This window comes from Lichenostomus cassidix, chromosome 13, assembly GCF_008360975.1.
Source record: "Lichenostomus cassidix isolate B80296 chromosome 13, HeHo_3.0, whole genome shotgun sequence".
Taxonomy (NCBI): Eukaryota; Metazoa; Chordata; class Aves; order Passeriformes; family Meliphagidae; genus Lichenostomus; species Lichenostomus cassidix.
Window position 1 is genome coordinate 18,345,408 of NC_139494.1, and position 23,812 is coordinate 18,369,219.

Below are 23,812 nucleotides of genomic sequence, written 5' to 3' on the forward strand. Positions count from 1 at the left end.
CAGTTCCCTACTCATTCCTACATGGCAGTCACTCACAAACACAGAGCTACAACAAACTCTTAAACAAAGAACATTCTCAACACATTACTTCACAGCCAAGTCCTGGGGAGACTTTTTTATGTCTGGGACTTTGCCTGTCACCAGGTAAAACCCCACAAGAGGGACAAACCTGGTTATCCATTAGTGGATTGCTAAAGCAGGGATTTTTATCTGCTACAGTGGCAAGAATTTGCATTGAAATATGGAAACCAGAGTGCCCACATGATGAGAGCTTCTGCTTAAGGTTATCAGCATTACAGATTTAACTCTGAAAGCACTGGAATTTTGAGGCAGGAGAAGTCAGGAATTTGCTGGGAGCAGATGGTGAACTTGTTCCCCAACAGCAGCACAGGGACCCTGCATCACAGAGACCCTGGCTCTGGACAGCCAGAGGGAGCAGCTGCCCAGCCAGACCTCAGCCACAGTGGAGACACTAACAACTGGGGTGACATGACAGCAACTGGAACTGTGTCTTGTGTTTTTTTGAAGCAGGAACAGGTCAAATCAGCATCTGCCCAATCCACCCAGCTCAACCAGCAGTGCCACAGCAATCCTGAACAGCAGAGACCTCCTTGTGCATCACTGCTCCAGCTCCAGAGCCCACCTTAGGGCAGGCTCTGGTGTCACATACACCCATTATTAAATGATAATTCAGTGTAACAAAGCACATCAAGTACACAGAAAGACTGTCAAATAAAATAAAACACTAATAAATTCAATTACTTTCTGTTTTCAGGAAGGGGGGCAATGCCAGTCACTTTTCATTTAAAGCAAAGTAAGTCTTAATTTTGATTCCTGTGTTTAGCAGGTACCCCCTACAGAAGATGTCCCACTCACTCCGAGCATGCATGACACATGATTCCTCTCCCTGTGTCTGGTGAAGGCTTTCCCTGTCCTGAGTTAATGAGACACTAACCCTTTCCTGAGCTGTGAAACTGGGGTGGAGGGAGCTGGCATGTCCCAGCCCCTTCCTACCACTGTTACTGCACATCCTCCTGCCACCTCCAGCCCTGAATGAAGCACCACAGCACAGGGGACACAGTGTCAGTAATTGCCCCCATCCCCACAAGGCTTCCCCTTTCATAGTCTGTCCTGTTGACTGTCACTGAATGCTCCCTGCAGAAAAGCTCCGTGTGGCTGAGCTCTCCATGTCATTCACACTGCCATGATGGATATGGCCTGTGGAATCACAGAGATGCAGTGTTTCTCAGGAATGCCTCATCCTCTGCCCAGAAGTGCCACATGGCAGCAGCATTAGGAAAACACAGGTCAATATACAGGGGAAAGGATCAAGGGCTCGGGTCCCGGACTGGCACCATCACAAACCTCCCAAAGCCCATGGCCCGCAAGTGCCAGGTTTGAGCCGCTCCTTTCTGGGGGTCAGGTGGGGATGTGGAACTCCCATATAGCCCTGTAGTGGGATGGGACCCAACCATCTGCATGCAAGGTGAAAGCAATGCTGGGAATCCTCATAGGACACACCAGAGGCCAGAAATTCCCAAAGAGTGTGAATGTGACAGGGCTGACTGTACTGGGACCACTCACACATATCTGTGCAGTGGAAAGGAAGATTTTGCTGCCAGTTACCTCCATAGAAACCCTCTGGGCATGATGGACTGCACTGGATTTATGCTGAGATCCCAACCTGAACCAGAGCAGTGGCTGTAAAAAAATCTCAAGAAATAATCCATTAGCTGTCTACCCAATCCCTGCCTTGCCAGAGTGACCAGCTGCAGCTGTAGCTCTATGGTTACCTCACAGGTGTGGTGGGACTGGCTGCAGGCAGCTCACCGTGTGACCTACTGATGGGCACCGCTGCACTCACCTTGACCAGCCAGGCTGTGAACTGGCAGATGGGGAGAACTTTCCTCACTCCTGCCCTTACAGCAGGGCACACATCCCTGTCTGGTGACAGCTGAACAGTGGCAGTGCCAGGCCAGCACAGCCCTGCTCCCCCAGCCCATCCCCCCTGCTCCAACCAACACGGCCAGCACTCAGTGTGCTCCACAGCCTTGCAGGATTTGGTCAAGTGGGATTAGTTAAACTGAAGCTCGGATTGACCCCAGCCTTGAGTCTCCGAGAAGGAAACTGTAATCTGGTCCCTCGGCAAATCAGGGAGCAGAGCAAGTGCTCAGGGATAAATCCAGTGAGTTTTCCACCCACCTCAGCAGCTGAGCTCCTCCAGCAGCTGAGCTCCTCCAGCAGCTGAGCTCTGCCAGGCACACTCCCAGCATCCACAATTTCAGAGTGCTCAGAATTTTGTCATATTCGACCTGCCCTGTGACGTGCAGAAGGGACCTTCCTGCATGAGGACTAAGCCACTGCCTCACTGCTGCCCATGCAGCTGATAGAGCTTCTGATTCCATCTCGTCCCTGCCTTGTCACTGAAATGCTCTGCAGAACACATACAAGGAAAAGAGGCAAATCTCTTTGCTGAGGCAGAAAGGTGGCAGCACCACAGCTGACCTCCAAGGCATCTCCCATCACAGCCACTCTGGGGTTGCTGTCAGGGGAATACGATGCAGTGGGGCACAGCACAGCCTCCCTGGGCAACTGCGCACAGGAGCCAAGAAATCTGAGTGCTTTGGCAAAATGGGAGATACAAACCAGGATTTAAGATGGAATTTGCTGGAATTGAGAGAGTGGATGGCAGCTCTTAATCAGAGAGGGCTCTGTGACAGCTCCAAACATGAAGAAACAGGCACACAATGGCCCTGCCCATGGCACCAGCACACAGCCTGTGCCAGGCACCCACAGCACCCAGTGCCTATTGGCTCTGTGGGATACTTACTTGGGGTGTCACCCCAGACTGACCTGTGCTGCGAGGGGCCAAAGCAAACACATCCTCTCTTTGAAAAGGTTTAAGCCCTGGATATTATTTGTGTTAATTATCTCCTACATCCATCCCATGGCACAGGTACAATGAGTGATACTCAGGACCATGCCAAGGCTGCTACGTAAGGTCAAAGGGCTGATTTGACCTGGGGGCAATTCAAATCAGCAGAGCTCTTCTAATGTCAGTAAACACCACACTACACAGCCTGAGCAGAGTTAAATATTCTTTTTGCACTATGTGGGTTAAAAATTCCTCAGAGAATGATGCTCATCAAGTGCATTTAAACCATTAAGCAAAATGGGTGAGAAATTATTGCAGCAAGGTGCATTTAAAACCCTTTTTCACTTGTCTGTGGTTGAAAATTAAGCCATGGACGGATGTGGCTTTATGCCAAAGCACACCCATTACAGGACAATTACACGTCAGATTCACACCAAGCTGCAGCAAAACGGTTACAGCTATGTAAATATCTGTCTAAGTAAAGTAATCAAAACATTAGATCAAATGGGGCTGGTGGAAGACTCCTCAATCTTCTATCCTCAGGGATCACAGGCACTGCACAGCAGATACCAATACACATAACACCAAGCCCTTAGAGCGTGTTTAACCTCCTAGTGCCACGGTGAAGCAAGAGCTGTGCACTTCTGCTGGACCACTTGCCAGGAGCAGGAACGGCAGTGCCTGATCCCAGTGCAGTGGCACACACCAAACAGCAGCTCCTCCAGCCACACAGCACACAGCTGCTACCATGAGTACACGGGCTGAGAGTAAAATAAAGGCTAAAACTTTCAAGGCAGTGAGTGGACTTCAGGTGTCCCGTTCTGTGATATATCAGTATGACTTTCTACAGAGGAGAAAGAAATCCCAGGGCCTTCCCAGTGTCTTTGACCAGAAAAGGAAGCACTGGCTGGGATAACACCCTTAACACAGCTGCCTTTCCAAAGCCTGCCTCCCAGCCTGCCAAGGGCTGACAGTGCCAGTTCTGACAGCCAGACCCTGAGCTAACCTCTCCAACGGGCTGTCAGGTAACAGCACATTAGGCTGGAAACACTGCCTGAAACGTAACAGCAGATACACATCTACATGAAATAAATGGTCTCTTTCTCTGTAAAGAAAAATGCTGCCAGTCATGGGAGCAACCCTGTACAGAGACAAGAATTAACTGCCTGCCCAGGGCTCTCAATGGCTTCATGTACAATGGAACTGGGAGCCACAAAGCAAGGAAAGGGCAATCATAATAACAATTTTATATGTATAAATATAAAACCCACAAGTACTCAAAATGCAAATTTTGACAGGGTGTTAATAAATTACAAGCTGGTCTGGTCTCATTAATGTCTTGACCAGGAGAAAAGTTCATTTAGAGGAAGTACTTCTGCTACTACAGCAGCAGCTACATGTGGGAATGCTCCAAGCTGCGAGTTTCTGCCCTGCCTCCTCACCGGGATGGGCACAGCCCAGGGGGCAGCACAGCAGCACCATGGCACTGGGATACTGGATAGGAGATGCAACGTGGCTCTGGCAGCATGTCTGCCCAGCATCAGCACAGCCTGGGCATCCGTGGCAGCTCCCTCATCCACTCCCATGACCAGTCATAGCACTGACCTCCAATACAAGGAGGCCCTCCGACATCAACCGACCATGGCAGGATGGCATTGCAGGTCCCAGGGCACACAGGTGACACCAGCAGCAATTTTCATCCAAGCCCCTGCAGGGAATGGCTCCTCAACCACCATGATCTCCCCCCACTCACCCGTAGCATGGTGATCATGGAGGGGTCTCGGAGACGGCCATCCTCATCCTTGAGGTTGTATCCCTCTGGTCTCTTGTCCCGCTCGCTGACCTTCCATAGCTTCACAGTCTTATCTGCGGGAGGAGAGAGGAGAGCATCACAGTGTCTGCTCCCTGAGCTGCTCACTGATGGATGCACCAAGGCCACACCGGATGGAAAAAACTGCTGTGTCCCCCAATGCCATGTGCTGGAAGTAGTGATAGATGCACCTGTCCCCACAGCTAGCTGCTGGTGCACAGCCCTGCAGAGAAGCAAAAACATGCAGGGCACACTGGCCCTGGATTTACCCCAGAATGCATGACAGGGTGTCTGCAGCTCACTCAGAGTCATCCTGACATACCCCATCCAGAACAGCACAGAGCCCAGCACTCACCAGGACTGAAGGCAGCTCCCAATCCCCCGCAGCTACCTGTCCCCTCCCAGCATCCCACCTCCCTGTGCCACAGAGCTCCTGGAACACCAGGAACACATGGGGTTATTCTGAATAATGGTGTTTTCTTCGCTCCCTCCTGGCAGGCACTCCATCCATAGTTTATCATCGCTTCCACCAGGTTTCATACAAAACCCCATCATCCATCTTCATTTTCTCCCTTACATGGCAACTCTAAAGCAGTGCCATTAATTTCATTTTTTTTAACCCAGTCTATTTCAGGGGGTTCAATATAAAATTTTAGTGTAAAAGCAAAAACAAAAAGAAACAGCATAACACGGGAGTATTTCCAAACTAATTGTTTTGATAACCTGCCTGCATATGGAACACCACCCAAATGGAAGGGCAATATTCCTGTTAATCAAAAAACTATTCAAAAACTCAATTAACAGAACATTATGCTGTATAATTAATCTTCATTGCATTTCAATGATTCTCCCCCAAATGAGTTTAATAAGTATTTGAATTTTATTACAATGATCAATAGAGTCAATTCTATAACACAAAGTAAGTTGGTTATGGAAGATAATTAGACCCCTCCTTTTCCCCTGAAGTAATTAAGTCACATCCATCTTAAGGTCCCATTCATCCCAAGTAATACTCCTAGATCCTCGTGATATTTATCAGAACATAATGTGAAACTGCTGAGCTGAACACAACTGCAAATTGAAACAAAACACCTGCGGTTTGTCTTAAAACAAAAAAAAAACCAACAAAAAAAAAAACCAAAAAACCAGGATCCTGCGAATAAAAAATAAAAGTTGTCAGCAGGGAAGAAGCCTCCCTCTCTCCCTTGAAGGGAAGGGTTGCCATGAAATACACCTTGTGCACAGGGATTGAGCTCTGCAAAACCATTCCCCCAAGACACCTGTGTTACCCTGCAGGGAAGGTTTTTAACAAATATTTCCCCAAATAAACACCATAGAGAAGACCATGCCTGGTGGTGGGAGCCCAGGGGCCTGAGGCAGTGGGACAGCATTGCCACATACCGTTGGTGGAGAGCAGGAAATATGCTGCATTCTGCTGTGGCAGCCATCGTATCTTATTGATCTTCTCCTCAATCTCCAGGCTCTTCAGGTAATCGAACTCTGGCTCGTGGCTCTGGAAGGTGCTGTAGACATTGTACTCTCCCCTGCGGTGGGGTTGGTTCTTGCTCTGCAGAGGGAAAGAAGGCGTTGGCAGCTAGCTTGGGGCTCTCTGGAGTTTGTGACAGCAAGTGTAGGGCTGAATGCCCAGGCGTGGCTTCTTCTGACACCACAGCTCCTCGTGTGCTCAGTGGGAAGGAAGAGGGAGTGGAGAAGAAATAGAGAGGGAATGGAGTGGAAACAGAGTGGGAACAAGAGGGAACGAAGCAGAAACATAGCAAGAATGGAGTGGGAATGGAGAGGGAACAGAATGGGAACACAGCAGAAATGGAGAAGAAATGGAGAGGGAATGGAGTGCAGAGAGGGAAGGAAGAAGGAAAGGAGTGGAAACAGAGGGAATGGAGAGGGAAAGGATCCCACCCCACTGTCAGTCCCCAGTGAATGGCTGGGACAAGGTGCCATCTCCTGCCACAGGAGAGCTGCTGGCAGCAGCCACAGGTACAAGACAGGCAGCATTTGGCCTGTGGATCCATGGATATAGAGCAATATCACAGCCAGAAGCAGGAGATGGTCCCTATGGGAACTGACACCATGTATCCCAGCTCAGCACTTGGAAGACATTGTGTATCTGCGAATGCCACAAATGAACTACTGTCACCTGGCTCCAAACAGGGCTGAGATAATTAAATTAACCTGTCGTGGAGATGAACCTCCCACACACAAATGGAGCATTTGGGCGGGTGAAGCTTGAGCAGGAGCTGAGTGGACACATTTGGAGTGATGCCGGAGGTTTAAAGTTTAAGAAAAGCAGTAGAATAATTAAATGAGAGGGAAAGGAGAAATGAAATCGTGCCAGAAAGGTTGATGAAGTGTCTACACATGTAACCACCAACCACTAAGTTCTCTTAAGAGTGTGGAAATAATTTTGAAGCTTTACCTTTGAGAAAAATTTAAAACTATCATCTGAGTGTGATGTCTCACGCCCAGGTCTGATGCATCCCTTCCAGCACAGCTAAGGACAGGTCCTGCTGACTCAGGCCAGGCCAGAGCAGCTAACTGGGACAGCTTCGGAAATGGTGGGGACCATCACAGGTGGCAGGAGCTGGCAGGAGCTGGCACAGCTCCTCCAGCCAGGCTGGCTGGGTGCCTGTCAGCACAGCGCCATGACGAGGGCTGAACACACACTGCTCAGGCAGGCACAACCTCCAGCTTCCAACAAAGCATTTGCTAACATTCCCTGGGCAAAGTTTTGGAAGGAAAACATAATTGTGGCATCCATCTACACCTTCTGGAATTTTGGTGGTATGAGGGGTTCTTGGGGTGGTGTCAGCTCTGAGATGGCACTTGCCACACACTCAGATGTGCTGCTTGATCCCTGTTACACCTGGAGCTGAAAAATTATGGAAATGCAATGTTTGGAAGGTGTTTGACAAGAGGAAATCTGGCCCTGCTGATGTTAATAGTTGCTTTTCAGCTCAGAGTATGCCAGGAGAGCCCTGAGCTTAGGAGTGACACAGGCGGATTAGGAAACAGCAGGATGCTTTGCTTAAAAGGATAAAATGGGCATTTTGCATTCACTGGCACTTACCTCCTGCTCACGCTGAAATATTACAACCCGGCCCCCCTTGTCTCCTGTTGCCAGTAACTCTCCAGTGTGATTGAACTCAACTGTAGAGATGATGTCAGCTGGGAAAGAGAAGACAAAGACAATTTAAGCAACTGCAGCTTGGCTTCCACAGGCATCCAGAAAGCGCCATTCCCCATACAGCTACATGCCTCGTCAGTGCTCTGTACCCCGTGGCATCTCCACAAATCGCTGTTTTTCTATTGTCTCTAACACTAAATGAACCCATCATTTTGTAACTATGCTGTCATGAGCCCAGACCTGCCTGGTGTTCCTGGCCTCCTGCACTGGCCTGTGCCCCAACACTGATTCCAGTGGGATTTCCAGGCACTGTGCCTGTGCTAAGTGCAGCCTGAGGACCACTGCCAGCAGCAGGGGTGCAGGGCTGGGCAGCACAGTGCGGCATGGCACAGCACACTCCCCTCATGCCCTGAGGAGTTGTTCCCACCACTTGGGGTGACACAATCGATTCCTGGGGCCTAGGAAGGGCTTGGTGCCAGTGGTGCCCCCAGCACCTCATCTCAGCACCTGGATGATGGGCAGATCTTGCTCCCACCTGGGCCTTCTACCACCTTCAGCCTGGGGTGGTGGTTTGCCTTCACCCTTGGAGGAGAAGGTGCAGACAAATAAAGACACCTGTGTTCTCTCTCCCTGAGCTCCGCAGGCAGAACAGCTCAGATGACCACATCTATATTAATGTTCTCCTCTGCCCATTGACTCTCCAATCACCTACGAAGGTAAGTTTAAGTGATGCCTTTCAGCCCTCCACCAGCTGAAAAGCCACTGAACTCACACCACTCCCCTTCCCCAAAACCAGGGTACCATCTCCAGGGTTCTGGGCTCAGTGGCAGGAGAAGCCAGGGAACACAGAGGGACCTGTAACTGCAAACGCTTTAATCTGCAGTGTTTACCCTTGAGGCAGCGCAGGCAGGAGCTGCTAACGATTGGATTTATTTGGCCTATTTTTAGAAGAATGTCAGAGGTTAATTCCACAGCAATTACTGCCCAACTGGTGCTCACCCACTGCCTGGGGAGCCACACTCCAACAACACCAAGCTGGGGAACTGGAAGAGTGACTGCAGCCTCAGAGCCTCAGCAAGGGTGCAGGATGGATTCTGCAGTGAACAGCATTTGGCCGTAACAGCTGCCAGCTCACTCCTGCCATTTGCATTCCCTGTCCCTCTCACTTCTGCAGCACCAGGACTGACAGGGTTGCAGCCCAGGGCTACAGCCTCAGCAGCTCCAGGAAGGAGCAAATGCCGGTGCTGGCCATGGCTGCAAACACTGGCTGCGCACACAGACCATGGCGCTGCCCAGGCTGCAGGCACCAGCACCTTGGAGCCCTCCAAGCACTGCTGTGATTCCTCCTGTGGATTAGCTCTGTTGTGCGCCAGCAGAGAAAGCCTCGGACACATATAACCTGGGTTGTCCCCTCACCTTTCCACAAGTTTTTTCCCTCAGACACAGACTAGAAAGTTACCTCAGCAGATGAGAAAAACAAAATGCAGCAACAGCCCCAGGCTCCTGGTGCTGCTGGGAGCAGCACTGAGGGTCTGTCCTCCACGATGCCAGCCTGGAAAGCATCCACCAAACACATGCCCCATGCTGTGGCATCACCCAGGCAAGGCACTTCAGCCATGGGCTCCCCAAAACAGCACCTCTCTGCCCTGGACAGCACCTCAGCTGAGCAAGTGACTTCAGGCAGGTTTGCAAGTCAGAACAGACAATGCATCCCAGCGGTGTGGGGCACTCACCAACACACATGGCTGCTCAGCACACACACCAGTGCACACCAGCACACACCACCACACACCGCTGCTCACAGGCAAGCATGGCTGCACTGGCTGGCACTGAGCTGAAGAGCTCCAAGGCAAAGCACTTTGTTCCTTCACATGGAACTCATGTGCCTCAGGCCATCGTGGCTGGTACACAATGCCAGGGAGGACTTAACCGTCTGCTGCCAACACTCAGGAAGGTTGAGGAGCACTGCAGAGGGGCTGAGCTCCACTCAGGCTCACACCAGTGGGGTGGACTGCAGCTGGGCATGGGCAGCACCTGGCAGAGATGTCAGTCTTTTGGGGTTAAAGCTACATAATGGATCCTGAACATCTTCAGATCACCTGCTCCTCTCTCTTGTATGGGTCTGAACTATTGGTTAAGTATCACTCCCATTTAGTAAGATTCCACAACCACCACATTTAGTGAATTCCTCCCAGGGGGGCAAGACAGGCATTTTTAAAACCTGTTAGAGGCTGAGAAGGGGCACTGAGACAGGGCAAATTCCATCCATGCTGCTAGAACCTGTCCACCTCACTACAGCATGTGATGCTCCTGCAGAATCAGAACCCAATCTGCAATTTCATGGAATGGCCGTTGGGTCTAACACAGGAGAACAAACACATCCCTGGGAAGCTAAGCCAAAGCAGTCTCCCACAGGTAACCACAATCACAGCTGCTGACAGGAGCCAGGGCAAAGTCAGACACCTTCGAGTACTGAAATTCTGTGTTTGGCACCAAGTCTCGCTCAGCAGCTCCAGCTCAACCTTGGGTCACACAGAGGTTTTTAATCCTACAGCAGGTGACTCCCACCTTGAAGAGCATCGCCGTGATATCCTAGGCTCAGCCTAGTGTCACATGTCACCTGGATAATGCACAGGGGACAGGCTTGGAACAGCCACTCCAGCAGCAGCCAAGGCACTCAGTGGCTATAGCTGGGCAGTGCTAATATACACACCATAATGAGACATGCTGCTTCCTTCTAAAATTACTCAGCTGAAAATGTACCTGTTTTGCCCTATTTAATCCTCTCCATCACCAGCTGCCAGTTTTAGGCCATTCCCTCTTCAATGAATTTAAAATAACTTTGTGTGCTGCAGTGAGATATTTTTCAGACATGATCTAATGCATCACCATGTGAGCAGGGCTGTGGTCTGAGGCAGCTAGGCTGGGCAGCACAGAGACCCTTATGCCACCCTCTTACACTGCACCCACAGGGAAAGGGATTTTGGGTCCACAGATCCTCCCAGACCTCCTGTTTACTCATGCCTGTCATCAGGACTTCAGACAAGGATAACAATACAGCCTGGCTAACAACACCTTCCATATGTTAAAAAAATGCCCTAAATGTTGAAAAACCGTCTTCTGAGCAGAAGTATCCAACCCAAGCCCAAAACCATCACAGTCAGAAGCATCAGTACCCATGGTCTGGGTGCTGGTTCTTTTCCCTGGTGTCTCCAGGCAGTAGGAGCAGCCTGGCACAGCACAGGAGAACATCTAGAGGGGAGCTGGGGGAGTCCTACAGAGGTAACAGATCAGGAGCACAGAGTGGCACCAGCTCCTCTCTGAAGGTGTCTCTGAACAAACCTAGACACCTCCAGCACAAAAGGTCAGTCATGGCTGCTGCACACCCCACCTGCTGCCCTCGAGAGACATGACAGGGTGGTTATTAATGAAAAAGCACATGTATTCGTGCTGAGATGATCAATAATTTATGCCCATTTCTCCTAAGGTTCCTCCAGTAGTTTTGTGACAACAGAAAGGAAAAAAACCTTCCCTCTTTTTTGCTTTTTCATTTCCTTCATCACCTCCTACATGCTCAGTGCCCCAATGCGGGAATTTAAAGCAAACAGTTTCCATGGAGACCCAGCCCACCGTCCTCCCTCCCCTCCCATCCTCCCTTCCCTCGGCATCGCTGTGCCTTCACGCTCTCATGCTAAAAATATCGAAGATGGGATTTGATTTCCGCTGTAGCGATACAGTTTTATCAGAAAAATGGGAAATTTACAACACACCCCCCTCCCCCTCTCCCAGCATGGAAGAAGGCATGCTCTGCCAGGAAAGAGGAATGAATCTGCTATTAAAAAGAAAGAAGATAAACTAGGGAAGCTGCAGTCAGTGCTGAGACCTGGATCCCCAGAGCAGCTTGATCTGAAGCAGGGAGCTGCCCACACAGCCACCCCTCTCTTTCTGCATCCCTGGTCCTGGAGCCTCCCAGGCATGCTGTCCCTTGCTCCCAGAGGATTCCAGGCACCTCACCCTTGCTCCTGGCCCATCCCATCTGCCACAGCTTCAGCAGCAGCAGCAGCTCCAGGCAAAAGGGCCCTGGCACCACCTGTCCTGGTGGTGAGGCCATGGGACACCACACGTGTCCCAACACCTGTGCCAGGAGCACATGGCCCCCATTCACACAGGATAACACCCCTGCTCCAGCCCGTGAGGCCCAGGCCACAGCAGGACAGCCACTCCATGACAGCAGGGACACCTCTGCACTCAAGCCCACTGGGCAGAGGAGTGCCCCAGCCCTCCCAGGGGCTCTGCCTATTGCCTGGTTTCCCAGTGAGACATACCTGCTTTGGGGTGGGAAGTAGAGGCAGGTCTGTGACCACACAGAATCATGGAATCATTTAGGTTTGGAGGAGATAGGTTGGAAAAGCCCTCTAAAATTGAGTCCAACCATTCCCCCAGCACTGTCAAGGCCACCAACGACCCATGTCCCCAAGTGCCACATCTACACATCTGTTACATCCCTCCAGGGATGGTGACTCCATCACTGCCCTGGGTAGCTGTGCCAGGGCTGGTCAGCCTTTTCAGGGAAGGAATTTTTCCTAATATCCAACCAAAACTTCCCCCGGTGCAACATGAGGACATTTCCTCTTGTCCTGTCCCTGTCCCCTGGGAGCAGGGAGGGTTTCAGGGCCCCTCAGGTACAGAAAGGACAGGCTACAGAGGAAGAAAGCCTGGGCAAGGCTACGGAGCTGAAGGGGAGAGGGAAGTGACACCCAAGCCCCACCAGAACAGCACAAGGCACAATGTGCAGGGTAGTGTGGGGAGCACAGGCCATCAATCCTCTCCCAAACTCTGTGGTCCATGGTGGGAGGGCATGAGGTGGGAGGGCAGAGGACAGCAGAGGTTAAACTGCAATCTAATGGCATGCAAAATTACATGTGATTGATCGGCATTGATTCTCCCCTGCTGAAGTGAATGAGAGCCTGGGAAACGGAAATCAATTCCACTGCATTAAGCCCAGTAAGGAACTGGAGCATCAGCAAACTGCCATGAAACACCATTGCTTGCTGACACCACAAAGTGAAGCACAGCACACCATGGCATGGCACAGCATGGCACAGCACACCAAGGCACCTGAACCTGCCCCACCCTTTCACCCCAGTCAGGCCAGGGCTGTGGTGAAGGAGGGAGGACAGGCTTTATGGAAAAGCCCCATGCCTGAACACCTCCAAGCCCTGGCGAAAACCCAACTCTCTGCCCATCACGAATCTTGTTTCCTGCAGGCATCAGGCTGGAGTCATGGTTCAGATGGGACCTCCCAGCAGCTTTGGGCAGGGTCAGACACACTGCTGGGCTCTCTTGTCTGGGTACAGTTCCTTGTCGCAACAATGTGATGCTGCAGAGCTAGCAGCAGCTGCTCCTCTTCCCCAGAATGGAATAACTCTCCTAGATTTAAGTGCTAAAAATACTGGCACATTCCAAATTTCTCTGCTCTTGTTACAGCAAAGAATAATTTTGTGCTACCGACCTAGACAGAAGAAACTCCTATCTGGCAGCAACCCCCATGCTGCTGCAGCATCCCCCAGCACAGCACCCATTTCAAAGTGCCAGTGTGCAAGAATGTGAATTTACATCTCTCCACCATCCTGGCCAGGTGTGATTTACTGGAACTGCTGGAAAGGAGAGCTCAGGAGGAAGTAATGTCATGGAAGGGTTTGGCACAGAGACTCACATGGAGCAGTGGCTCTCATGGCCCCAGGTGGCCACAAGCACAGGGCAAGAACATGAGAGGAGTGGGCCAAGCACTTCTCCAGAGCCCAGGGCACCAGCAGAGATCATGCAGCTTTGGGAGGCAAGGGGTTGGGTCATTGACAGGAGCAGAATAATAAAACAGAAAAGAAAGTGAAGGACAGCTTTCAGGCAGAACCATAATTAAGCCCATCTGAGGAGGCGAATAGAGCGAGGCAGAGCATTTGAGCTGCCTTTGATCCAGCTACCCTGGCCCCTGGGCCAACCCAGCACCCATGGCAGCCCACCAGCCCTCGTTAGTCCTGGGTTTGCATGCAACACAAAACTCCTCTGCATCAAGATGCACAACTCATTAGCTCTTGGATTAATGGCAATTTTTAATTGGTCAGGCTATGAACACCTTATTGGTTGTTACACATCACACCTGTGGTGGCAGAACAGCACATAAATCAAGACAATTAGCATGGGACACAAGAATCTCTCTACCAGTGCAAATAGCCCTCACTTCATGAGGAAAACCAACAGCTGCTCTAGGGTGCTGCAGAGTACCCTGCTGCCAAAGAGACCCAGAGCAGTCCCACCAGTCAGGGCAGGTGGGGAGCTCGGGGAAAGGAAACGCAGCCCCAGCTCTGGGAGGGTGGGAGAGGTTCACAGGTGCTATCCCAGTTAACAGTCCAGGCTGTGGCAGGACAGACCCTCTGCATGTGTACACCTGAGATAACCACGAACTATGCTCAACAGAGCGCGGCAACTTCTTGTAAGAAATCACAGAATATTCTGAGTAGGAAGGGACCTGCAAGGATCATTGAGTCCATCTCTTATGTGACTGTCCTATATGGAAATTGAACCAACAACCTTGGCATTATTAGCACCATGCTCTAACCAATAGAGCTAGTCTTAAAAGCAAACTGAGAATTGGACAATTACTGAAATCCAGAGTTTCCTGGATTGTTTTTTCCCTCTATTTACTATTCTTTTCTACATTATTCATCTTGCATGTGCACACACACGTCAGGGCAGCCCTCTGTGACTTGCCAGTGTTCCCACTGCTGGGGGATCAGAGGACAATGCCGGGGCAGTGACCCAGGCTGACAGCAGCCTGCCCTCTGCACCCACTGGCAATGCCCACAGCCTGTGCCTCCTCCAGCCCTGTGCTCCGGCTGGTCACCTCACTCACTGCCCATGCTGTGCTGCAGAGCTGGCTCACACTGCCAGAGCATTCCAGGCAACTCATCCGACTGCTCTGTACCTTGGCTCACTGCAGGATTTACACTGCAATCCCTTTGCCAAGAGGCTTAGCAGCACAGCAGACATAACCTCCTCAATATGGCTGATTTGGGCTTAGGAATAGTGATAGAAAATCCAAGTCCATCTGCAAAATATACCTTTAAAATAAATGAGACTTTGTAAAAAGCAGCTGAGCATTGATTAATTCCTCTACCCTTTCCAGAGCAAAACCTTTAAAAACTCCAAAGATTTCTGCCACAGGACTGTCTGGGCACTTCTCATGCATGGGCATAAAAGCATAAGCAACCCAAAAAGTGTCCTGGTTCCAAAATACCTTCCAAAAACCTGTGATTTCCAGGGACATCACTGATTGCTCAAATCTGAACAGCTGACATAGGAAGCAGGAACTCAAGGGTGTTAACAATACTGAGTTCTTTGTATTTACAAGATCTTTATCTCCAGCTTTTTTGAGAAAAGCTGCTTTTCTCAAAAGGTAACTCTGTGTTGGACACTGCAACACCAGGTCTGACCCTCAGCTCAGCACACACATGTGTCCTGGATGTTGCCCTGCAAACTCAGGAAGCTCTCAGATGTGCACCTGCCGTGTTAGACTGTTCTTACAGACAGGGTCGGTGTGCAGACACCGGGATGGATGCTTTCCAGCACACTTCATGTACTATGCAGTCTGTCTTTCTGGTCATCTTGCTGCAGCCATCTGTTAGCTGATCAGCAAAAATGATTGACTATTTAAAAATTTTAATTAGAAGCACCCAAATGTCAGCTAAGCAAGTAAAATTCAGAAGCAGTAAGCTTTGCTCTCACATAGAGCAGCTATTTTCAGCTTACAACCACATTTTGTTACCATATTGTTCCGATGTCATTCTCTGTTGCATTATTCCAGCTTGGTGCCCCTGGAACAAGGCCCTCAGCTGAACATGGGTGGCACAACACACACAAACCATGACAGGAGCTTCTCACAGAAACCTGGCACTGAGTGCTCCATAGCAGGCAGCACCTGCAGAGACCTATTCCACAAAGGATCCCAAAACACGTTGCTCACGTGGAGACTCAAGTTACATGTGCCCGTGGGCAAACCTGGGCACAGGTGACTAAATGAGCTGCCTGCAGGTGGGTCAGCCAGGGAGGCAGCACCAAGACAGAAACACAGGTGGGTCAGTTGTGAGGAACACCAGTGGGCCAGCAGTGAGACACGAGGGACCTAGCACATGATGGGGAATGGGAGGAGGTGAAGGGGAATGCAGCTGATGGAATATGAGCACCTTCTGCATGGGGAAGCTGACCCTTCCCTGCCATAATCTACCTCTCTGCAGCAAGCACCCACAGAAGCCATGCCTATCAGAGTGGTGGCATTTGAAAAAATGTTCTTAATGCTCCAATTCAAATCCTTCAGGAAAGCAAACACACTAACACTATGTGCAGACAGACCCTGGCATTTGTTGCATAGATTTGAATTTAATCATCTGAAGATGGCTTAATCCAACATCTGGGGCTGTATTGAGTAAGACAGCAGCACAATGGGACTGGGGCAGGCAGTGCCACCCACAGCACTGGGCTGTGCCACTCCCACCTCAGTACCCATGTCTGGGCAGACACAATATTTCAAACTGACATCTGCCACCACAGTGGCCACCGGCAGCATTTCTCCTGCCTCTGTGCCAGCCAAGTCCCACTGCCCATAGGTCCTCTCTCTGGGAGGCAATGTGGCCTGTCAGCACACACCAGTGTCCTCCAGGTACCTTCAGGAACTGTGCCACTCAGGGTCCTCCCTCCAGGATGTGCCCCATTCCCAGAGGGACAAAGGCACAGTGATACATGTGGCAGGCATTCACTGTCAGGTTCTGCCTCCACATGTGGCTCAATGCCACTGCTTGCCAGGGCCCCACTGCTCCTTGCCGGCGCACAAACCCCTCTCAAGGCTCCGCAAGAGCTCACAGTAACCCAGAGCCCCTTCATGGGGCCAGGCCACAACACATACTTTATCTGCTCCCTTTAAAAACATCACAAACTGCATTTTCTGCCTACTTTAACATTTTTTCCCATGGAAGACGCATGTCTGTGCCATCATTTTCAATCTGCTCCTGGAAGAGCTTGTCTCAAGACATTTTCCTTGCAGTATTTTAATTAAACTTTCTTTCTTTCAATTTAATATTGGGTTCATTAAGTGACGTCCTGAGTCACTGAAATGAATTGCTTAAAAGTGATTTGCACAGCAGCTTGAAGGAGCAGATTGCAGCTATAAATGAGCCTGTCTCTGAACTTTACAGGTTTTGCCACCTGGGGTGTGGAAAGCACCCGAGTGCCACAAGTCCCTGGAGAAGGCCCAGGGTCTGTGCTGGCGAGGTTGCATTCCTGCCTCCTGCTGGTAAGTAACAAAGAGTGAAAACCACTTGTTTATAAATTGCAAGTGTAAATAACAAATATTTCTGCTTGAAAAATCAGAAATTTCATATATACATCTATCTTCAGGGGAAACAACAACCTTGTTTATTACAGGGAATAAACTCTGGGATGTTAGAGATTTCCAAATGGAAGCATGGACATTCACTAGACCCAGTGAAAACCCTCTTCCAGTCAGATGAGATATAATTAAGTTGATTCTGACAGGGAATTAAAAGTCTTTGCTTTCAGCTCTTTGTCTGGTGTTGGGGCTGTATCATTGAAGTTAAACATGCTGTCTCCCCAGGCAGGATCAGTGCAAAATATTTTTGACAAAACTCTTGGGCTGAGATAATCTTGACATTGTTCATCCACCACAGTGCAGGAACCAGAATCAGAGCTGAACCTGGCTGTTCCCAGCAAGGTCTTATCATCAACACAGCAACACACCAAAGTCAGGTAGAGTGCATGGAAAAGTGATTAGTCTATTCTAAACTAGTGGCAAATGCAGAGACAAGTACAGAGAAAGCTCCTGCACACAAGGGGCCAGACAGGCACAGGAAGCTGTCACTTGCCCAGACATGGCAGCCGTTCTGCCAGCAGCTCCACGAGTAACACAACAGCCACAGTGACATGCTCTGTGAAACACCAAGTTCTCAGGTCACCAAGGCTCTAACTGAGGGGTTTGTGATTCTGCTACAAATCTATGAATCTGCTATCACAGGCTGTGAGTGACTCTGCCTCAAGTGATTGCCCACCCAGTCTTACCGCCCAGTTCCATGGGGAACAGGGACCCTCAGCTTTTGGCCTGGAGCATAGCAGCTCCAAGAAGGCTGCAGGATCAGGCAGAGGACACAATCAGCACAGGACAGCACTCTGAACAAAGCTCTGGTTAGTAGCGATTATTGTGACTCCACTTTAATCACAGGTGAATGGTGTGACACCAAGGCATAACAATCCTGAATACAAGGCCATTACTACGTGGAGTGGGGTGAGTGTGAGAATGGCTTGGATGTAGCAGGAGAAGTCACTAATGTGACTGTGTGTGCAGCACATCTGGTCAACACCCAATAGACATAACTATATAACGTCCAACAACTTCCACCAAAAAGCTGCAGTGATAAACAGTTTACAGATAAACAGATTACAGACCACCTTCTAAAAATGAGGTGAGAGCTGGGTACTTCATCTCTATTCCTCCTCATGTTGTCAGTGAGAAAGCAGGTTACTGGTTGTTACCTGACATTAGGTAATACTGCTTCTGTCACCTGTGGCGTGACCAATAGTTACCCAGAGACAAGGCACTGGGCTTTCCTCTCTCATGCTGCCTGCTGAGATTCACTGAGCAGTGAACCACATTGTTTGAGTCAGACCACAAAGCAGATCTCAGCCACCTCAGTCACACACAGCTTTAGCCCAGAGCTCCCCACCCAAACACAGCATCACCAACCTCTGGTGACTCCAAGTGTCACTGCCAGCCCAGTCAAGCCTTTGCAAGTCTGGTGGTGTCCTGGAATGCTGAAGGATTTGGGACAACCTCTGCTACAAAGAGGGGTCAGTACCATGAACACTCACCCATACCCACCCCACCTTGGGTGGCGTGAAGCAGCATCCAAATACTGCATTTGACACCAGTTCATGCCAGGCAGGTGGAGCAGCAGTTTCACTGACAAGTGACATGCTACCCATGTAACATCCTCTTGGCACAGGTACAGCCAGCATCAGCCATGTTTCTGTGGCTTCCACCACAGCAGGGAAGGGAGAGCTGGGGAATCAACCTGTGGTATCATATTCCAGAGCAACACATGGGGCAGATCAGCTGGCTGCCACTGCCACTGTGCATGATGAGACAGTGCTTCATCCCAGGGATGGGACAAGGAACAGCATCACTTCCCCAAAACAGCCATCACAGCAAGAGCAACTGAGGGACACTCAACATGGATGCAGTCCCTGCCCATATGTCCAGGTGTACACCAGAGGTAAGGGTGTGGATTTTTACAGTTCTGCTGGGAATTATTATCCAGGCATTATTTAATTCAAAACAGAAAACAAACTGCACTGTGGGCTGCAAGCATGTTTGGGCTTCATTCAGAAGGGGAAAAAGTGAAAATACTAATTAACCCCAGTTGTTGGAAGAATGCCCTGCAGAAACATAATTCAGAATGGGTCACAAATCATAAAATAATAATAATAAAAAAAGCCACAGTGCTCTGGGGACATTAAGCGATTACAGAGAGTTGTTATGTGGCTGATTTTCACACTTCATTAGCATGTGCATAATTTAACAAGTGAACGTGCTGAGGGCTGGCAAGACATAAGAGCCACTTTCTTGAAACATGAACTGTAAATTGGGACACCACAGTTAGGGGGCTTGTTTTAAATCATGATGGAAGAGCAACAGACATCAATTCTAGGCCTTCAGCGGAAGGAATGGGTGTTCAGGGACCACCATCCAAGCAGTGAAGTGCCCTGGGAAGGTAGCTGTCCCTCTGGACAGGGCCAAGAGAGCCCAGCTTCACATGGCTGGGAGCCACCTCAAAGCCAATTAACACAGAATTAGGTAAATCTGAATGAAAACAAGACAGTGAATCTGTGACGTTCTACTGCTCCCACTTATTTGGCCTTCACCACAGAACAGTGGGGACAGCACTGAAGCAGAGGTCAGACAGACATTGGGAGTTACCACCAGAGCAGGTGACATTCCAGCACACCTATTCCCCTTCCAGCAGGGAGAAACAAGGGTAGGAAACAAAAGGTGTTTTATCAGTAGCAAGATGGCCACATCACACTCTGGATTGGCAGCCCAGGGCACGTTGCCCATTGCAGATCTCCCACAGCACCTAACAAGGCTAGGCAAACACGAAAAGCACAGGTGTCCAGCACAAGCGACCTGTGAGTTGACAGCAAAGGGATGGTTCAGATGGGGGAGAGATAAGACCTTTGTAAGAAGAAAAAATCTCTTGCTCTTTTTGCCCCCCAATATGTGGCAGTCACATATCTAACCACTGTTCCAGACTGTAATTTCCCCATATTATAACAGATTTTCTGTTTATAAAATTACAGGAGGATTTTGTACTTATGAATAATGCCATGAGGTCTGGGAGATGTTTCTTTACATGATTAACTGACCACAGGCCATTTGTTTTGCAACAAAGAGGTTCAATGATCCATGCACACTGATTTATTCAGCCCCTGTCTAATGAAGTGGCTGGCATCTTCCTGGTACTCATATCTGCACTATGATGGGAAGAATGCAGACTATGAGAGCAAGTGCCCCGTGCTCTACATGACAGCCCATCATCTGGGGCAGAACTGATGGGCAGGAATTCCAGATCATGGTAGCAGAACCTAACTGGCACATCAGGTTTCACTGTGAAGCTGGCCACGGTTCTGCTTCTCCCTAACACTCAGCTCACTGGGGCATTGCTGCACATTTCATCCACATTTCTGATTTCAGATACAATATTTACTGCAAAGATAATGGGTATTACAAAATAAACTGGGGGAATCAATAACAGCCCTGTCATATCAGACACACTTGACACTGTTTTGATGACGAAATATTGCTGAACTGAAATAGTGTGTGGGAACTGGCAAGTGGATTTCACTCTGAATAAAAGTGGAACTGACAAATGTACTGTAATTGTCCAAATTAAACAGCTGATGGCAAGTACCTGGCATCCTCCAGGTACCACATTTTTTCTCTCCATAAGCACTTGATTTTGATCAGTCTGTGTTCCAGGAAAGGCTGCTGGAAAGGTTATCTTCCTTCTGAATTTGGCTCTTAATAATTGAACAAGACATGTTATGGCTGGAGAAGTCTGAGTTTCTCCATCCAATGAAACACAGCAATGCCTGGATGACACTTAATATTGTTTTGTTTTGCTGTACATGGATAATTAGGAGTGAGGATGCAGTACTTTGAAGTTGAACTTAGGAGTATGAGCAAAGCTTCAGTGAGAGTAATAAATTATGCAAAACTGTGCTTGGAATGTTAATGTTTCAAGATGATGCAAACAGGCACTTTTTGACCCTCTTCTAAAATGCTAAAGAAGCCTTGGGATCAAACCATATGGTTCAAGTCAGCTGCCCATAGCAAGCTTAATGCTTCTGCTAGCCAGTAAGGATTTGGGCAATTAGTTTATTAATGTGTTTATGTAAACAAAGAGAAAAAGAGTTGGGGAAAGTCTCCTCCATTTCTCTCTGCCAAACTTATAGAATACCATCAGACTGAGCAGATGCCAATCTAAGAAACACTGAAACGCAACAAAGCCCCAGCCAGGCCCACCACCCTGACAAGCAGAACTGGCAATCCCATCAGACATACAGGGCTGAGCAGAATGGTGTCTTACCAGAGTCATGAGGAATGGGCAAAACAGTCCCTTCCAACCTTGAAAATCTATGAAACCTCAAGCAGAAAACTATCATATCACTAATAGTTTATTATTATATATCCCTGACTCAGGACAAGGAATATCTAATTATCCTAATTGCTTCTGCTTTGGGAATGGGCCCTTTACACTTGGATAAAGGTGCCTATAAACAACAGTGTTTCTGCCTGCTCAGCTGCAGGTCAAATTTTATATGCTCTGAGAAGATTAACTTTATTCTTAGTGAAGAATTTAATTACAGGAAGCAATTAGCCAAGTGCTCCCAGTCAATACAGACACAGTACGAGCTGTGCAGAGTGGGCACCTTTGCTCCTGTGCGGGAAGTCCAGGAACAGTGAAATCATTGCAAAGCCGTTCGGGTTTTAAGTGACACCAGCCAGACCTGGTTCTCAACAGGCCAATTACAACATGCTGACTCAAGCAACATTCAGCAGGGCTGGGAAGGGGGAAAGCAATAAAAATACAGCAGGAGACTGAAACTCCATTTAAAAACACAGGAATACATCGGTTTATAGGCTTGTTTTCTAATTGCAACACTGTAAAAATCAATTGGTTTTGAAAAGTAAAAGAAACACACACAGTAAACTGCATGCAAACCCTGCTAGTCAGAAAACTGCGCTTGCTGATAAATGTATTTTCTCTGTTTTTTGGAGGACAGGACAAAAGTATGCCTTGAATACTTCCCATCTCCTGTGACCCTTTCCACTACATCTCAATAACTGCAGCTATTCACCAAGCAAGAAAAAACTGTAATTAAATATACCTAATAATATACCTAAAATAGCCTTCCAGCCTCCAAACATCACTGCCAAGGACTAACAAAGGCTAAATCCAACAACCCAGCCTAGCTGCCTGTTAGCACACTCACACGGGAGGAAGCCAGGCGCAATGGAGGAAACTCTGCCGTGTGCACATGTTTTTTAAGGGAGGCGTTGCTTTCATTTGAAGGCCTGAGACTGCATATGCAGAGGAAAAAAGCCTTTTTCTGGCAAACCCTAGTCCACCAATTTCATCACTTCATCAATAACTTTGCACATTGTCAGAAACAGATGGCTAGGAAAGAAAGAGGTTTGGCGAGGCAGCAGCTCTCAGGAGATCAAGAGCAAAGTGCCTCCTAAGTCTGGAATTCAGCTGTAGAGTGGTACCTCAAACCAGGGCATGGCTCCTTACTGGAGCCAGAAAAATCATTCCCAGCCAAGCAAGTGAAAACAACATATTTCTCAGCCTGGCTACATCATCACTGTGGGATAACATGCTGCAAAGCAGAGCTGGTGCTGTGGTGCTCCTGTTTGGAAAGGTGCGCTGTCACTGCTGTGGTCACTCCCCAAGGCCAAACCACAGTCTATAAACACACCAAAGAAATTGGGCAAGATGTTTTGCCCAACCCCAGCAAATGCTGGGAGAGGGTAAGACACCTGGCCTGATGCGGACAGACACTTCCTACACGTGGGAACACGAGCATCCCTGTGGAGATGCGTCCCTCCAGAAAGCAAAGGAAAGGTAAAATGAATCTAAAAACAGCCTCACAGCCTCTGAGAAAGCAGAGCTCTCTTAATTAAAGAAACTAAGCCTTTAAGAATAGAACTCCAAATCCCCTCTCATTTCCCAGGCTGCATGTGTCCCTGGTAAGGGGAAGCACACCAGACTTGAGCACAATTTGGAGCAATTTCTGGCAGTTCTGTGCAGTCTTTTTTCCTGCCTCTGAAGGAGGGCTCTGGCTCACCCTACACCATTCTCCTGCTGCTCCGACATCTGCAGACCCACAACTGGACCCACTTGCTCCACGAGAAAGAAGCTGGGGAGCTGGGAAGGGGCAGGGCTGAGTGAAGGAAAAGGGAAAGAGTCATGACTCCAAGCACAGCAAGCAGAAGGTTCACTAGTGGTAGTGACAAGTGTTGTGTTTGTCTGTGTTTGTGTGTGGTTTTTTGTGTGTCTGTGTGTGTTTGTGTTTGGTTTTTTGTGTGTGTCTGTCTGTCTGTGAGTGTGTGTATTTATGTGTGTGTCTGTGTGTGTTTTTGTGTGTGCAGCTAAGCACACAGATGTGCACAGCAGCAAGTGCAGACACAACCAACCACGCACAGCCATACAGGCTTTTCAATTCACATTGAGAAAAGGGGTCCCCAAAAAGCTTGTGAACATACCTCTGCCCTTCTGCCTTCTTCCACAGGTAGAACACCCCATCAGAAAGGGATGTCTTGGCTTCTGCCTGCCCAAGAGAGACCCTTGGTGCAAAGAGG

The 23,812-nt window shown here is 49.1% G+C and overlaps 1 protein-coding gene across 3 annotated transcripts in view; it reads right to left on the minus strand.

The window, feature by feature from the left end:
* The window catches only part of PPP2R2B (protein phosphatase 2 regulatory subunit Bbeta), a 61,666-nt gene that overhangs the window by 9,086 nt on the left and 28,768 nt on the right, over window positions 1-23,812 (minus strand). For all 3 annotated transcript variants that reach the window (XM_085074120.1, XM_085074121.1, XM_085074122.1), the window contains 3 exons: window positions 7,771-7,868; window positions 6,087-6,252; window positions 4,629-4,741 (listed from right to left, as the gene is read on the minus strand). In XM_085074120.1, the coding sequence (XP_084930246.1) occupies window positions 4,629-4,741; window positions 6,087-6,252; window positions 7,771-7,868 (377 nt within the window). The remainder of the gene's footprint in view (window positions 1-4,628; window positions 4,742-6,086; window positions 6,253-7,770; window positions 7,869-23,812) is intronic.